The 18,238-nt window shown below is 48.4% G+C and overlaps 1 protein-coding gene across 10 annotated transcripts in view; it reads left to right on the forward strand.

Annotated features, from left to right (window-relative positions):
- Positions 1-4,136: 4,136 nt before the first annotated feature.
- WASHC1 (WASH complex subunit 1) overlaps positions 4,137-18,238 on the forward strand; it is a 64,499-nt gene continuing 50,397 nt past the window's right edge. For 2 of the 10 annotated variants that reach the window (XM_025209038.1, XM_025209040.1), the window contains exon 1: positions 4,167-4,363. Coding sequence is in view for 7 of the 10 variants with exons in the window: in XM_025209040.1 (XP_025064825.1) it covers positions 4,356-4,363 (8 nt within the window). In the remaining 3 variants the exon portion in view is untranslated. Of the gene's footprint in view, positions 4,364-10,035; positions 10,187-13,341; positions 13,564-13,990; positions 14,036-18,238 lie in introns of those variants that run through there. The other 8 variants (XM_025209033.1, XM_025209034.1, XM_006027748.3 and 5 more) reach the window with 8 other exon arrangements.

An 18,238-nucleotide genomic window follows, 5' to 3' on the forward strand; every position in this document is an offset into this window, starting at 1 on the left:
AAAAGTAGGCCCTGTTGATTGCACAGGGAGAGGGAGCTCTCTATATCTTACCTATTTTATGAAACAATGGGCAGTACTATGCCCTTAATCAGGGAAAAGAACAATATACTATCCAATTTTTATTTTGTTTACTTAAATTTGCCAATGCAGAGTACTGGCAGGAAGAATGAAGCCTGTAGCTGGATTAATCAGCTCTCTGTACCAGTTTATGTAACTGGGTCCTGTCCTCAGGAGCATTAAACAGTCAAAGAAAATTGTTCTGGAGAGATATGGATTTTTATCCATTGTTTCACTGGCTGAGAGTGATGCCACTCTATCTGCCGACAAATTGTGTGGGTAGAGAGATGAAGTAAGACAGATGTGAGCCCTGTCATCTTGCTTGTTTAGCTGAATTAAATGCTGGTAAAACAGCTGCTTTTCTCATTTGCCTCAAGATTTTTTTTAATGGCCCAGTCCAAACATATCTTCCAGTTCCCTGAGCCTTGTCTCCAGGGGGTAGGTTTTTGATACATAATCAGTAGTGGAGATAAATATATTATTACTTCCTACCTGCCACCAGTGTTTTACTGGGATTATGCCAATCCTGCTACCAGTTCTTAGTAGACCCCAGTCTTACTGCTCTCTTGCCCCCCCCTCAGGCATACTGGGATTCTCAGTCTTCATTTTATTAGCCCAATTCTGTTAATTCTTTCTCTGCCATCTGCCTGCAGCAGGTCTGTTACTACCTTTCTTCTCTCATTCTCTGTGGGGCTGCCCCAACCCAGCACCCGACTCCTCTCTCTTTTCTTTGAATTTCCAGAGTGTATTGAATTGAATTTTTATCTGAGTAATTGTAAAGCACTTGAAGGGCTTTCCATCAGCAGTATATAAATAAAAATGGATCAGAATAGATTGGATTGCTGCTTCTACATCCGCTCCCCTATTCTGTTTCTGACAGGTCTTGACACCCACACACATGCTCCTTGCTCAGATTCTGCTAGGTCTTATTGCTTTCCTTCTCTGCATAGTTTCTGGCAGACTTTTACGTTTCTCATAACTTCTTTGTCTCCGAGATTTTCACCCAGTCTCACCCTGTGCCCTATCTCCTTGTCCTTTCAGTACCCTTTAAGCTCTACACAGGTCAGTGGCCTGGTCCCCTCATTAAGACTTCACAGGCACCAGCACTGCACTTAACCTCTCTTGTGGGCTCATGAAATGTTAGGCTGCTGGCTGCTAATTTGCTTTGCAATTTCATATTTAATAATGCTTTCTGCCTTAGCCTGCAACAAATGTTCATGACAATGGTTCCTACCGCAAATGAATGGAACAGCGTGAAAAATGTGCAGTAAGTAATTTATGTAATGAATTTAGCCTTTTCCCTGTGAATATGCATGAGCAGATCATGATTTCCTTAAATGTATTCACAATTTGAAATTATTTGAGTAATCCGTGTGTGTGTGTGGGGGGGGGGGGTTGCTTTCTGTGCACTGGCTTTAAATCTGTGTATCAACCATTCTCGGTAGTACTTAATCTTTGCTATTCAAATAGCACTGATTAAGTTGTAACCAGTTAGATAAGACGCATGGAATTGTTTCTGATCCTAGATGTGCATGCAGACACCTCTGGCAGGATGACTTGCACATGGACCCTCAAACTTCATTATGATTAATATATTTGCACATACCGCTTTGAGATTCAGTTTTCAAGAATGTTTGTGCCAGCAAACACTGTTTGCTCAGATAGGTTTCCTTTCTGTGTCTATGTGAAAAGGGAGCAAGCATAACCAATGAGAACTCATTAAAATATTTGAACAAATGTTCATCACTTTTAAAAGGCAGTATAATATCACCCAGGTCCATTGGTGGGAGATGAGGCAAAGGCACAAGCCAGATATTCCTTCTTTCTCATCTTTCCCCAAAGCTGAGACAGAGACAAGCAGAAAGGCATCCAGAAGCAAGGTTGGCAATGTAAACACAAAGGATGGCTATAGGTATGATGACCATATTATTTTAAAGAAAACCTGAGACGCTATCTTTCAAGTGAAAGAGTGGCATGGTGTGCCAGGCAGGTTGCTGCTGTGCTGGAGCAAGATGGGCAAACTGGAGCAGTGCCCAGCCTGGCCTGCTCCCCTACCTCTAGCTGGCCCCCTGCACCTCCAGATGCTGCTCAGGAGCCAAGCAGGGAACGTGTGGGCTGGGTGGTACCTGAGACAGTCTGCACACCTTGCTCCTGCACAGTGTACGGGCCGGGAGCGACCCGAGCCCTTTTCCGTGCTGCACGCGGGCTGTGGCCAGCAGCCCGGGCACGCTGGATTGGAGAGGGAGGGCGACGAGCTGGAATTAGGCACAAACGCTTAGCGGTAGTTTTAAAGATTGTTTACTTACACCAAGATGGCAGTGGTGTAGGCTGGAAAACTTGCTTGAGTTGCTGTTACAGACACAGACAACACGGACGGTCACGTGGAGTTTGCTAGGCTCCACGGAACAGAGCTTCAGATGCTCTGGTTGAACGCGCCACCAAAATTGGACTCGTAGATACGTCTTATAAAATTTGCGCTCGAAGACGGGAAGAGGTGGGCGATGGATTAGATCGCCAAGCTCCTCTGAATCTCACACAGGGTTTCTATTACCCTGCCGAGTATCCAGAGTTCCCACGAGATGGATGTGGAGTTCTCTTCGGCTTGGGTGGAAACTGCTCAAGCCTCTTATACGGCTAACAGGCCAATCGTTAGCCGCCACGTCATAGCGTCCCCCCCCAAGGGTGAATAATTAAAATTTAGCCAATAGCGGGGAACAAATTTGCATACCAGTGGCGGGAACTCTTTTGCACCGTGCATTTCTCTTGCAACTTGAGCAATGCACTCTGCAAAAGAAGCTGCAGAAAGGCGGGAAATTTGTTCCTGCACCGGGGCTTTCCTCTGCAACAGGAAAATCTCCCGTGCAATTAAGCTGCAACTTGGGGGGATAATTATGGTGCCAAAGCACACACAAAATCATGCCTTTGGGTCATGACACACAGTAGCAGCAATGCCTGCCTACCTTGCTGCTGGACTGCACCCCATGCCCCAGCCTGCAGCAGCGCTGCTGACCTGGGTGGAAGAGGGAGGAAACGGGTGCCAAAGTACAAGTTCACCCAGGGCACCCTTTTCCCTAAGGCTGGCTCTGCTGCTGTACACTCATGCTCAGTAGAGTCAGCAGAGAAAGAAGCAATCATGTTAGGTGGCCGATTCCAGGACTTTCGTTTCAATTTCACCAACCGGCTGGGATGCCAAGAGGACCTACAAAATACAGCACTGTCCCAGCCAAACTGGGATGTATGGCTACCCTAGTTATAAGGGACATCCTGTCAAGGTAGAAGCTGTCAGCCTGAGGGTTGCAACCAGGCCAAGGGGACCGTGACCTCCGTGACCTCCTTCCCTTTCATTACAGCTAAGCAGAAGGGTGTTACGATAGGGAAGCATGGGCAGGTGACTCTTCTCCACAACAAGAGCTCTGCCAGCAAAACTCCCGAGTTCTGGCTCAAAGCCAGTCTGCGGTGGCACAGCCTCTCTGCAGCGCAGAGCGAGGCTTCCGCTGCCACCATGTAGATAGATACTCCTGGACCCGGTGCCAGCTATTCCAGAGGTCATGGTGCAAAGCAGAGCTGCACTGTGTGCCATGAGCGTGCAGAGGTGCACAGGCAGTTTGGCAGAACTTTTGCCAGCAGTTGGTATGGCCACGGTGCACCTCGAGGCACGCATCAGCAGCATTCCCAAGTTGTGGAGAAAGGCAGCAGGTGGGACGCGCGGCTCTGGAGCACAGTGTGGTCCTCTCAGGCCCTTCAAGGTGGCAGCACTAGGAGCAGCCATAGCACTTGCTGCATGGGCTCAGTACAGTAAATATTGCCACAAAACCCATAAGCCCCTTGTTCCCTGCACGGGCCAGCTCGTGAATGCTGGCAACACTGCTGGGGGCGGGGGGGGGAGCGACGCCCCTGCCCAGGGCAAAGAGCCCCCAGCCTGCCCCATGCTCCCACTAGCACGCTGCCTCCTCCCCTGGCAGAAGAGCCCGGCAGCCGCCAAACCGCCGCGTTCCAAATCGCGCCTGCGCACTACGGGACGCTGCCTGCCTGTAGAGGAGAGAACCGTTCTAGAACGAAGCGGGACCTAGGCGCAAACGGAAGTGATGCCAAGTAGGGGCGGAAGTGATGCTTCATTGGGGCGGAAGTGAATGAACGCCGGAGGGGGCCGCTTCCCCGCCGGGTCCTGGGGCGAGTAGCGGGGGAGGGGACGTGTCCCGCCCGTGGCAGGTGAGGCGTTGCGTTCCCCGGGGCGGCTGGGCCCCCTGCGCTGCGGGGGGCGCCCTGGCCCGGCCGCCGGTGTAAGACCCCGTGGCAGGATGAGCAGGTGTGCACATGTGTGCGTGTGTTCCCCCGCGTGCGCACACGCGCATGTCTGAGCACGCGTGGGTGCGTGCGTGCACGAGCATGTCTGTGGGCACGCGTGGGTGCATGCATGTGTGTGAGAACATGCACATGTCTGCGGGCATGCATGGGTTCATGTGTGCACACGCCTGGGTGTGTGGTGGCGTGCATGCCTGTGGGCATACGTCAGGCCCATGTACGGCTGCCCTGGCTCCTTGTTCACGCAGTCATCCTGTGCCCATGCCCCTTCATGCCACTTAGGTTCATGAAGGGCCAGCTGTCAGGCTGTGGCAGTGACCTTCATGCTAGGAGACCCGTGCCCTGCTTCTGCCTGGGCAGGTCGCGTTGGCGCTCTGTGTCCTGGTCTCTCCCTCTGCAAGCAGGAGGGGTTGAGGGTCTCAGTGCCTGTGCCCCTTGCTTTGATGGAAGAGCGAGGGGACGACGTGTAGGCAATACCAGGACACTGCAGTGAAGGGAGGACGCCTTCCAAGCTAGCAGGTCCAGCCGGTCTTCAAGGACAGGTGGATGATAACGCTGCCTCAGTGCCGCCTGGGCTCATGCCTGCCTCCAGGCTGGAAGGCTTTCCTTTACAACCCTCCAAGCTAGAGTCTCATTCTAGGAAGGGGAGACATAGAGGCTGAAAATGCGAATCCGGTTAAGTGCCTCAGACTGACCCGGTGCCTGGCACCGCTGCATTCAGCGGGCTTTTGGCCTTCCCTCCAGAGCCATAGGCACTATCATCTCCTGCACAGTGATCACATTTCCTTGGGGATAGAGAACATTTTGAAGGGACTTTCCAGCACAAAAGGTGCCACAGAACTAAAACATTACCTCCCTGTTGGATCTGAGGCAAGCAAAGAGCTATGGACAGGGCACTAGGAGTGTATTTAACAAACTGTTTTAAGCTCTAACATGTCTTACATAGAATCAAAATGCCTTCTAGCTGTGATAGACTTGGCATATCTATGATTTCTTTGAGCCTTGGAGATGCCTGGTAATATGAAATAGTGGTAAGATTCATTCAGTGTAACCTGTTTGGTTGGATGACCAATTTTGAACATGCTTTGTTACATCCCATTTTTCATTCCTTAGAAATGAATTGTGAAGTCTACTGTTTTAAACCCTATAGTGGGTGCAATGCGGTGTCACAGCTTTGAGTTGGAGTTTGTGTGTGGGAAGTGGGGGCGTTGAGGCTTTTGCGGAACCCCTGGAATGAGGAAAGCTGAAGGGTATTTGTATTGTGATTTGTGTATGTTCGTCATGGTAGAGAAGGAAATCGATCTGAAACAGGTTGTCAGGAATGCAGTCTACCAAGGAAAAGCCCAGAAGGGTGGGAGGTAGAGCGGGACAAGGGAAGGGACTACAGGCTGTGAGCTAGTTAAGTTGTCATTATCCAGAAAGTCAGATGCTAGTTTGCATTAGCATTGTGATGTATAATCTTCCAGAATAGTTATTCATCTGTATGTCAAGCAGTTGCTCCTAACCAGTCAGCTAATAGGAAGAATGCCACTAGATTATGCAAAACTTAACTTTTATTTCTGCATTGCATCAAAATAATTAATTCTTATTCAACACACACGCACACACACGTTACAATACAAATGTTGATGTTAAATGTGCGTTGTGCTTAAAGGACTATTTCAAACCATTGACTAAAATACACACTGCTCTTGTCACGGTTAGCTGTGGAGGGGCAATTATTTGTCAAATAAAAATGCATTGGTAGTGTTTGTAAAATGAACACAAATGCTGTTGTGGTGAAATACATTGATTGTACTAAAATTCTCTGATGTTCAAAATGAAGAATGAGTCAGCCAACGGTGATAAAATTGCAGCGGTATTGAACCTGGCTGTGTATGCAGGGGGGCACTGCTGACCAGCATAATGAATACTGTAAAAAAAAAAAAAAGGGCTGTCTAGTCTTAGTACTAAGCACAGTCCATCATCTCCCTCCTCTCCACGTGCACAAACCTTTCGTGATGAGGTTTTATAAAGTGAATAGTTTTCAAGACACTTTCACCAAGACTCCAAGAATAGTTGGTATGTTCAGTGCCGTTATCTCTCCTACAGCACTGCAATTGTTCTTCAAATAGTAAAACTTGTGTACTTTAAGGAAGAACAAGCTGGTTCTCCCAACCCATTTGTCTTTTTGCTGTACCAACCAAGGTTCCCATTGGCGCATGCTGTCATTGTGCTTCACATGATGTAAACGTTCCTCAGCTACAGGCTGGAGTGAGACCACAAGCCCCTAGGCAGACAAAGTTCTTTGGGTAAATCCAATATCTTTTATTAGCCCACTAAATAGTTGGAAAAATTCTTCTTAGCAAGCTTTTAGGCACAAAAGCCCTTTGTCGGGCTGAGGAAGCGTCTGCCCCTTTCACTTAAACTGCCTGGCAGCCATCATTGGTAATGACTTGCAGTCTTGGTGAAAGTGTCTTGAAAAATGGGAAACTGAGAGGCTCTGTATCTGTTTCAACTCCTTGAAACATTGGTCTTCCAAGAGTGCAGGGATTGCTCTGGAACAGACTAGAAATCATTTCCTTGGCCCCCTGCAAGGTCTAGAAGCAAACTAACTTTGGTGTCTCCCTCAAGAGACTTACTGCATTGTAGTGTCCCTTTGCATGGATTTTGTTCTGGTATTACTACCCTCTCATGCTCTGCTTCAGCTGTTGTGATTTGGAAAGGATGACCGGGGGTCTTTCAGTCTGCTTGATATGATATGTATTTAATTATGTTTGGTCATTTCCTTCAACTTGTTTGGGAAGCAGAAAGAGCTAACCTGCTTGCTCTTTGGGACTCCTTGTAAAGAAAGAAATACTCAACTCTCTCCCTGCCAGTCTGTCAGTGTTTCCAGCATCAAAGGTGATGCTTTTGAACTCAGACATAGACAAGGGAGAAAAGCGGGGGATATATGCTTTTAAAGATCTTTCCCTTGCTCCCTGAAGCAATTCATGATAGCAGTAACAGCTGAATGGCCTGTTCTCTTTGCTTCTGTATTAAGAGGGCTCAAGGGCTAGAAATGAGACATAAGCCAGTGAATAGAGACTCTGCCACCAGATCCATCTGAACCCCATTCTCTTGGCAAGACCTCATAGATTTCATAGCTGTTTAGGGCTGGAAGGGACTTCAGTAGATCATTGAGTCCAACCCCTTGCCCTTGGCCGGAAAGAGCGCTGGGGTCAGATGACCCCAGCTAGGTGCTTGCTTAGTCTCCTCTTAAAGACCTCCAAGGTAGGGGAGAGCACCACCTCCCTTGGAAGCCCATTCCAGATTTTGGCAACCCTCACTGTAAAGAAATTTTTCCTAATGTCTAATCTAAATCTGCTCTCCATCAGTTTATAGCTGTTGTTCCTAGTAACCCCAAGGGGTGCCCTTATAACCAGAGTATCCCCTATTCCTTGCTGCCCCCCCCCAATGAATTTGTAGATGGTCATAAGATCCTCTCTCAGCCTTCTTTTGCAGAGGCTGAAGAGATTCAGGTCCCTCAATCTCTCCTCGTAGGATCTTACCTTCAGGCCCTAACCGTACAAGTAGCCCTCCTCTTGTGGCTGATCCTGGTCCCCTGGCGGCTGATCCTGTTGACCGCGGGGTGTCCCACGCAGCCGATAACACTCACTGTAAAAGTGGCCGCGCTGCTTCTGGAAGTCCCATGGCCGCTTCTGGAAGTGGCACAGCTGCTTTTGCTGGCGGCCCCGCTCCCCGGCTGACACTCGCAGTGGGGGCACTGGTGCTTCCGCCTGCCCGCCAGCTAAATGGGGAACACAGCCTGGCAGGGGGGTGCACTGGCACTCTCAGGGGGTGCAGGTGCACCCCTGTGCACTCCCCACACGGGGCCGCATTTCTTTCCCCACTGAACTCCCACAAATCTGATCCTTAATAATTTTTTCAAAGGTTTTCCCACGGATAGAGGTGAGGCTAACCGGCCTGTAGTTACCCGGATCATCTTTTCTGCCCTTCTTGAAAATGGGGACCACATTGGCCCTTTTCCAGTTCTCTGGGACCTGACCTGAGTGCCATGAGTGCTCAAACAGCCTCACCAGTGGTTCTGCTGTGACACTGGCCAAGTCCTTTAGCACCCTTGGATGAAGATCATCCAGGCCTGCTGACTTAAACACGTTCAGCCCCTCCAAATGCCCCTCAGATAACTTCTCTTCAGATCTCTCTCATTTGGCTCTGAGAGTCTTGCCTGATCAGTGTTTTTACACTGTCCTTGAGGTGCCTTCCCTGACGCACTGCCTTGTTGTCTTGAGGATAAAATTCACCATCTGATTATTTTCCTATGCTAGGGATTCCCCTGTCCCCATACTGAAGACTACACTAGATGTTGACACTCTGTGGAGCTTAGCTTGTATTCTTTGGGCCAGCTTATCCTTACTCTGCTTTCTTGCCCCCTCTCTTGCTGCAGCATTTCCTTTCCAGTGACACTTGCCCAGCAGACCTCTCTGTGGGGCTGGTCACAGGATCCTTTATGTCATTGACATTTCTTCTGGCTTTTTTTCTGGATTGTATCCTTGCTGTATCTGATAATGACCTATCTTGCTTCTTTTTTCTCCTCCTCTTGTGGCCTGACAGTTCCCAGAGGAATATAGATCCCATTTCAAACCCCATTGCTTGCACTGACTTGTTTTTGGTTTTATTCCCATTGATTCCTTTGGCTCTTCTGTGTTATTTCACACTTGTCGACCAATCCTCCTGGTCTCACTGACTATGTTCTGCTCTGCTGCCCCTCCAAAGCCTTTGGCAGGAGTACAGATGTGATCTGCTCTCTGCCTTACTCCTTCCAGGCGTAACCAATTTGAGCTTTTGTATGTGCAAAGAAAATAATTGAGGCTTGTTTTTCAGCATTGTGGGTTCTGTTTACTTGTATAGTTCCCCGGTCAGCCATCAAACACAGCTCTTTCTGCACTTGCCATAGTCCTGTCATTATTTCAGAGTCATTTTTAAAGATGTGGAGAGGGAGGGAGGAAGGCAGTTGTATACAACTTATGACCCACAGGCTGGATCCAGCCTGCGAAGCTATGTCATCCAGCCTGCGAGGCTTCCCATGGGTCTGGAAATTTGGCAGTGGGGGAGTGATGGCAGCATTAACTGCTATGGCAGAGCCCAGAGCTTTGGCAATTAATGCTGCCACCACTCCTCCACTGCCAAATTTCCAGACCCCTGAGGAGCCCTGCAGGTCAGATGACATGGCTTTGGACACTGGAACACACTAGTACATGGGGTCACTCTGCAGCTGGATCTGGTGCAGGTAGAAGGTGAGATACAGGCGCACCTCAGAGAGACTTTGTGGTTGGAGAAGAATACTAGTCCCTAGGCTGCTAGATCTGCTCTCTTCTTTAAAGTGGATCTTCCACAACAACAGCTCTCCTGTGTGACACAGCTACAGAAACGAGTGTCCAGTTTTCTCCCAGTGCTTTGGGGTTGGGAATTTGTGTGAAGTGATGCTGATGATGCAGTCGTTCCGGTGCTTTATTCACTTGAAATCTCTTGCATCTTCCTCTTAATGAAGGTGAGAGACTAAATCTTAGAGCTTGTTAATATTGATCAAATTGGAACAATTCCTTTCCCCCTCTCCCCCAAGTTTGAATTTCAGTCAACATTTTGAAGCCTTAATTAAATTCCTCTCTACTTTCTTTTTTTTTCCCTCTTCTCCAGCTGGGTCCAGTTTATATGAACAAGGAGGTTTGTTCTACCAATAATGCCTGTGCTTCCAGCCCCATCAAGCCTGCATGGCAGTTCAAGGTTATGCATGCTCTGGTTGTGGTAACATCTACAGATACTCTACCCCTCTACAAACATATCTCAGGTGTGCATATTTCCTATAGGCTGATCTCCATTTCCCTGGATTCAGAAGGATTTAGAAGGTGACACACTCTTCAGGAAAAAAAAAACAACCAGGGAATGTTTCCCGTTCTTGAGCTCCTAGAAACATGGCCTGAAGTGGGTCTTGCTATTGTTCCCTGTTCCAGGGCTCCTGCACATCCAGGATTTTTCCAGCTCATTGCTCATACGCAAGGTGGAAGGGGGGACCTCTCCAAGCACTTACTATCAAGAGGCAAATATGAATTGTGGGTGGAGGGGAGAGCACTACTAGTGAGGTTCAGGGATTGCAGTGCTAGCCCTTCAGCAGCTGCTCAGAGCTTTCCCAAGGGGCAAAAGTGTGAATTGACATTCTTGTCAGGTTCATTGATGCTCATAAAGTTCTCAAAAAAGCAGCTGCTAAACTGTCTAGCATGTACCTAAGTGCACTCTGCTTGGCAAAATTATGAACTGGGATAAACTGACGGGTGCCATCTGCAGACTCAGGAGGAGCGTGCTGCGTCGCAGGGACCCTCGCACCAGGTTTGGACTGCTATCTAAGCATCCATAGCTATTTGGGCACAACCTTAAGCTGCATGGACTTGATCATGAAAGCTTGAGCTCCATGAAGAGAGCTGCCACTTGCAAGTAGGTGAGAATTCCCGAACCCTGATATCACAACATGGGTGCTCCTTCATCATCTTCAGGTGGGGTCCTGTCTGGCAGGACAATTCCTGTTGTGTATGCAGCTCTAAAAGTAGCTTAGACTGCCAGCCTTGGTGTCTTCTCTCTTTCTGTCACTCAGAGTTTAAAAATCTGCTTGGCTGAGTTAATATTCATCCTTTCAGATGAAAAAAAATGCTGCTTTTACTTCCTGAATCCCAGAGTTGAGTGGCAGGAAAACTGCAAGCAGATAATCCCTTGGGAACTTCTCTGCAGTCTCTGGTAATGCTGGGTAACTGCAGTCCCTGCACGCTCTGCCTGAGTTGTAGGTAAAGAACGGTGTCTGGGGAAAAAATAGTGCTGAGATAAGCCTGAAAGAGCAAGGCAGGTGCTTTCAGAAGATTAAAGATAGCAAGCAGGAGAAGAGGAGGACTGTGCGTCTGAGAGGAGCTGTTCAGATGGAATGAAACGCTGTATCCTGTGGCCATGGTAGATGAGTTTGAAGAGAATCGTTTTTATCGCTTGAAAGCACTTTCTGTTGTTAATCGCCTCCTCTCTGACCCTTTCATGAGAAAATTTCTGCCAAGAAACAGTCCATCCTGCAGTCTCTCTTTTTTTTAGGTTATTGATTTCCAGGGTGACACAAAGCTGGGTTAAAGGAATAACAGTTCCTCCCACACAAGCCACCCTGTTGGGGTGTTCCTGCTGGCTAGCTTTGGCAGTACTGAATAAGTTTCCTCTTCTAGAACTTAGTTTTCTTTCTGTCTCAGGGTTTCCCAGCTGTTGCTGTATCTTCTCTCAGAAGCACAAGCTTGCCTTTTGCTGCTGAGTATACAAAGTTGGCAGAATTGGCCTAATGCAGGGGTGTCAAACTCACCAGGCTAGATCCACAGGTCTCCACATGAGCTGAATCTGGACCACAAGGAGCCTTGCAAACTGGATTTAGACCTGGCAATGGGGTGAGCAGCAGCGGCACAAGAATTTAATGCAGTTGATGCTTGCCCCCTGCCCCTGCCACTGATATTTGTCCCCAGAGGAGCTCTGGAGCTAGAAGTTTAGTGGTAGGTGATAGTCTCTACAGGCTGGATTCCACCTGGGGGCCATATCTTTGATACTCCAGGTTTAATGGGTCTAATGTGACTAGACTGGATAGAAAACTCTCTTAAATGCTCTCTTTGGAGCCTTAGCAACACAACGGTGGGGAAAACAGGTACTGTAGCATATTAGGTTATTTTTGTAGGGACCAAGTAGTATGGGATACTGGCTGCATCTGGGTGGGAGGGAAATGGGACAGGAAATGAAGAGGGTAGGAGCTTACAAAATTCCTGCATGAGACTGGAGCTGGTTGTTGTACCAAAAAGTCAGTTCCCATTGGGTTGGAAAAAGTCATTGGCTGTTTTGTTTTGGGGAGGTGCTGCCATGTCCAAAATACCATATTTACCTGAAACCAGGATTGCCCTGAATTTAAGACAGCCCTGCAATAATTAGATTCTACACATGGAAAATATATATATTTGTTATAATTTTCCACGTATAGAATCTAATTATTGGAGGACTGTCTTAAATGCCCCCCACCACTGTAAGCAGTGAGAGGCAGTAATGGGGCAGGTGATGCATGGGCAGTAGTGGGGGGGCAGGAGAAGGATGCAGTAAAGGGCAGGTTGTAGGAGGCGCAGTGGAAGGCAAGTAGTAGTAGGGAAGGTGGTGTGGAGGGGGCAGGTAGCTTTCCCCCTGCTACTTGTCACCCCTCCATACTTAGTCCTCCTGTGATTGCCCCCTGCAGTCTTGAGCTCTATCCCCCTTTTCCTTCATTCCCCCCCTGTCTCCCCACCATGCCACTTCTGCATCCCTCTTCCCCGTGCGCCTCCCCACTGCTTACCCTTGCTCCACATCAGCAGGTGCCATCCCTGCTTCAGCCTGGGCATGGAGCACGACCCCAGCCTGTCCCTGTAGCAGAGGTGCTGGCTCCATGCCAGTATGGCAAGGCTGGGCCTGGGCTCTGTTCTGTGCTCCAGGCTACATTAGGGATGGGACCTGCCTGCTTCAGAGCAAGGGTAAGATGTTATGAAGGGGAGAAGCAGATAGTGGACAGAGGCTTTGGTGTGGGGGGGAGATGGGGGAAGGGGAGAGCCCAAGGCTTTGTGGTGGTGGGGAGGGCAAAGAGTGGGGGAAGGGGAGACCCTGAGGCTGCAGGGGGGCAGAGATGGGGCCGTGCTGCAGGGGGCCAGAGATGGTGCAGTGGGGGGAGGTCAGGGGCCTAAGGCTGTGAGGGGGAGAAGCAGGGGGTACAGAGGTGATGGGGGGGCAGGCTGCGTCTGCAGGGGGGGGGTTGGGGGCACACCACCCTGTAATTGATTCCAAGATGGAAAAAACTTTTTCCCCCCTGTTTAAATGAGGGAGAAAAAAAACTTTTCCTGGAATCAAGTAAGTACAGTATATATTAATGCCTATATGTGATGATATTAAAATCGAGGAGTATTTTTCTTTGCTGAATCCAAGGTGGTCTTGTGGGTCTGTTCTTGAGCATTTCAGCTCTCCAGCTGAGATGGTTCAACATGGCTGATGGCTCCCAGGACGCCTCAGATATCGCAGAGCCTTTAGACGTATCCTAGGCCTGTCTGGAAATGGGCGCAGATGAGACGCCTCACACTGGACAATCTGGTGAAAGGACAGAGGCAAAGGCTATAACCCTGGACTCTGAGAAAACTGCTAATGCAAAAGGTGGGTAGGTATTCCTCCTCCTTGCCACTTCCAGTGACTTTACCTTAAGACTGAGATGAAGGCATGTTATGTGTTAACATTTTTCAGGGACTCCTGAAGGGTGTGGGGATAGGATGGTGCCTAAGTGTCACTCTAGATGCCAGCTAGATGGACTGGGATCTGGGATGGAAGCCCCTCACCTGCTGTGGTGGAAGGAGGTAGCATCAAAGTCTGTCTTCAATGACAGAGCAGTTATGATTAAAGCACATTTCTGAAATTCATTTAGCCTCTGCCATAGAGTTTTATTTACCTAAGAATTTAATGTAATGGCATTTCACATAACTGCCCCCTTGGTATTTATCTCTGTTGCTGTGCAGCTATTTATTTGAAAGTAAATCTTCGGGAGAGTTAATCTCATTGGATTTTTGTGATCCAAATTGCATTACAGACAGTCTCCCATCTCCAGAGAGAGCTGCCACGTGTGAGCAGAAAGGTAGGACACCAGGAACTCAAGAGTTTGCATCCTCCTCAGCCCTAATCATGAGGGGGATGGGACAGCAAAACCAATACAATGTAAGGGCATTTCATAGGTGGGGTTGGTCCGGGGTGCTGCAGGGGGGAAAGTTTGACTCCATTAGTAGATATATTTGCCAAGTTCATAGGCATGTTAACCCATTTTGAGACCTGTTTCTTGACCCAAAGAGACAACATTCCTGGCTGTATGCCAAATCTTCCAGTTCATGCATATTTATTCTTTAATAATTATTTTAAAACACTTATTAAACATAATAATATGTTATTAATACTTCAATAATGGGTCAGTTGCTGTAGCCCAGTGGCTAGCCTGCTGGATTTCTAGTCTTAAGCTCCTGGGTTCAAGACCCTTGTCTTGGGGTGCTCTTATTTGTGTACCTGCCTTCCCAATTCGTGCTGTCTTCTGTTTGTGCAATACCTTGGTGATTAATGTCTTCATCCAGGAAGTAAAAGACCTGGGTTGTAGGCCATGCTGAGCCAGAGGCGACTTGAACCCTTATCCCAAGATTTCACTGCCTTCATTGGCTTGCTTTTTTAGGAAAAACTTTCTGACTATGAGGATAGTCAGCTGTTGAAAAAGGCAACCTAAAGAAGTTGTGGCATCTCCATCCTTGGAAACATTCAAAAGCAGATTAGACCCACACTTGGCATGGATGGCTTAAGTCAGGGATGATCCTGCCTTGAGCAGGGGGCTGAAGTAGATGGCCTTATTAGGTCCCTTCCGGCCCTACTTTTCTGTGATCCTAATGTTGCTGTGTTGAATGGGGTCATAGAGTCATGTGACCCTTTTGGTCAGTAGCTAAGCTGCAGCAGTAAAAGCATTGATTTTGGGGCCCTGGGTTGCAAAAGGATGTGATCAATAGAAGTGCTGACTCCCTCTTGCAGTAGGGCTGTGATGGCCTAGCAGCCAAGGGGTTTCCCTCAAAGCCCCCAAGTGTTCCACAAGGGTCCTGCACAGGTAAGTGTGTTTTCAGAAAGAAGTGGGACAAGGCTGACCTGACATTGGTAACTTGGTTGTTCCGCTTTGCATGTATCATTGCTAGGGGCAGGAAGGGCAGAAGAGGGGCAGTTCTGATAAGGAGCACATTCTCTTCCCTTACCCCTTTCCCAAATCTAGTCCTTCATGTTGGTAATGACAGGAGGTACTTTAGCTTTTGCTTTAAAGCCAGCCAACCTACCTGAATCCAGTTGGCATGATACCTATTTCTTACTATCCACCCCCATATCGCCACTTCAGTATTGGAAATTAATAAGTTTAGCAAACTGAAACACCACCGACTTTGGATGGCAGCTTATATGACAGTGTGCTGCTCCCAAATGTGCATGGGCATGTATATTCTCCTGAGTTTCTCTTTTTCTGGCATCACATTCCTGGTGGTTAAGGTCTTGTTTTTGCTCAGCTTTACTCAGACTGTGAGCATTTTATCTAAACCCTCTGACTCAGTTGGATGGGACTGGAAGCAATCTCCAGCATGTAGATAGATTCATTTAAGAGGGCTTGGCATTTTAAAGTCCTGCCAGTTCATGTTTTCCCTGCTTTACCCAGATGCAGTGGTTGCTGGTAAAGGGTTGTAGAAATAATGGGATTTGTGTGTAGAGGAGTAGAAGCCATTGTGCAGGTGATCTGGAGGAGGAAGCATGTACATGCAGTGTTCCTTCCATAAAACCTGTTGTACAGCAGCAGTAGCATTCAGTGGTGACCTAGAGTACCGTGGAGTTTAAGGTTTTCTGCTTTTCATCTGACATTGCAAGTATTGTGGAAGTGGATGTAATTGTGGAAGCAGCAGAACCCCATTCCCTGGGGAATGTTGAGCAAGGACTAGGGGAGCAGTCTGTCGCTTAGATATGGATTAGGTAGGGATTTCTGCTAAACTAGTCCCTCCCTCCCATTTGTACTGCTTTAATAGCCTAAAACAGTGGTGCTCAACCTTTTGGCCCTGCAGGCCAGGTGAGGGGCGGGCCTATCTGCAGGCTGGGTCAGGCCCTGAGACCCGGTACGGCCTGTTCCCTGCCCTGCGTGCTGGAACTGGGCCCTGGGGGCCTGGTACCATCCCCTTCCATCCCCCACGTGCCAGAATTGGGTCCCTAGGGCGCAGGACCACCCCCTTTTGACCCCAGACGCAAGGATTGGGTCCAGGGTAGCTGGCACCTGGTCCCCCACACAGGGACTGGGCCCTAGGTCCCAATAGTGCCCCCACCTGGATCTGCATGCAGGGATCACGCATCAGAACCAGCACACAGGGCCCAGGACTTCTCCTGGGTCCAGAGATTTGGCAGCAGGGTAGCAGTGGCACCACTCTCCCATCACCAAATTTCCAGACCCATGGGAAGCCTTGTGGGCCAGGGATGACACAGCACCATGGGCTGGAGGTTGAGCACGCCTGACCTAAAACAACCAAGCAACCTGCCTCATAAAAGCTAGCCACAACCTTCCCACCCTTCTGAACCACAGGCATGGTTGTGGCAAGGGAGAATTCACTATGTGGGATGCACACAAAGTCCATGAGTCCTGCTGCATAATAAGGTAAGCTTTTCAGTAGCCCACCTCTCCTGAGGCCTTGGGCTGTAGCATTCTGTGTGTGTGGAAGGGGAGAGGTGGGAGTCGGGGGCTGACTCCCTTTTTACAAAGAGATGGGCTACTCTGCTGCTTGGATTTTACCAATATGCGGTGGCTATTTGGCTGTGTGCTCCTGCAGAAAGGGTGACTTGCTTTTTTGACAGGATGCAGGAAGACAACTGTGCTTATTGGCGCCAGGGTCTAGCACTGTTGAAGTTGCTTACTTCATAAGCACAGGGCTGGGGATGGTAGCATTGCTACTGGGATGTGCAGGGAGGAGCCCTGACGCTGCAGCAAGGTGGGGATGTGGCTTTTTGTAGCTCAGCCTTGGTATAGGTTGCTCTGAGTTGGAGAGGTAGTACTATCCTCTAAAGCTTTCCAGCTGTCTGCTTTCTTTGCCTGCCTGTGTGGCCAGGGAGTTTGGGCTGCCAAGTTTAATTAGCTCATGGAGAGTGGGCAAGGCAGGCACAGCTGGAGTTGTAGTCTGACAGCACACTTCTCCAGTGCTGCTCTTTGGACAAGGAGCCGGGGAACAAAATCCTTCTTCACAAGGGCTATGTCTCCTCTCAGAACATGGGTGGCCATAGTTCTTCCAAAGATAGAAGAAGCCCATGCTTGGACTCTGGTCTCTGAAGTTGGCAAGTGGGGGTCTTGAAACCTAAATCAGAGACCTGTATCTCTTAGGTAGTGGGCTCCAGAGCTAAAATTCAAGAGGTCTGTGGGAATGTGAGAGTCATGGCAGAGTGCAGGCTGCTGTAGGGCCTAATTACAGCCTTATTAATGCTTTTTTTTTTCCCATCATTTCCTTCCAGGCTTCAGATGGTGATTAGACCTATTTATAGGGGCAGAGATCCTTAATATTCAGCATGGTGCACTTCTTGCCAATCAAATCAGTACCATCTGCATCTTTGATTGCTGCTTAATAACACTGTAGAACATGGTTAATTAAAAAATATAAATAGACTTTTCATCTTCTAACTTATCAAAATGCTTCTTCTTTTCTCCAATCAAAATAAAACGTTACACAAACTGAGAGAAGGTTGGTTTAGCACAAAAAACATGACAGACCTCTCCTCTTGCTTCTGGGGATCCGCATAAAAACATCCAGCGCTCCCACTTGGTTTAATTGTCTGCCTTCTGCTCAGCTGGAGGACCAAATTTCAGCCCATCTGACAAATGCCAACACACGGAAGGAATGGTAATCTGCTACACAGTAAAAAAGGGGTTCAGTTCTCTTCTGTTTTAGGTTATAGTGTGTGAATTACCAGAGTATTCGTGTCTTTTGGAAATACATTGTGACTGCGCATCTGTCAGGTTTGGTCTCATCCACTTACACAGTGGGAAGAGCATGTACAGCAGTGTCTTGTTTTGATGGGGATTTAGGTTTGCTTAGTCGTTAGTGTTTGGAGAAAGGGAGATCAGGGAAATGCACTTTGCATGTGGAGAGGTGGGGAGACTTGTGATGGTCCTTAGTTCCTGGAAGAGTTCATGATACAGTCTTGGACCAGTTCCCTGGGAAAGCCTTCTATGGCATGGGTGAGCTTTCACCTTATAGAGTTATAGACAGTAGGGCTGGAAGGGACCTCGGAAGATCATCAAGTCCAG

The sequence above is a fragment of the Alligator sinensis genome, unplaced genomic scaffold (assembly GCF_000455745.1).
Source record: "Alligator sinensis unplaced genomic scaffold, ASM45574v1 scaffold659_1, whole genome shotgun sequence".
Taxonomy (NCBI): domain Eukaryota; kingdom Metazoa; phylum Chordata; order Crocodylia; family Alligatoridae; genus Alligator; species Alligator sinensis.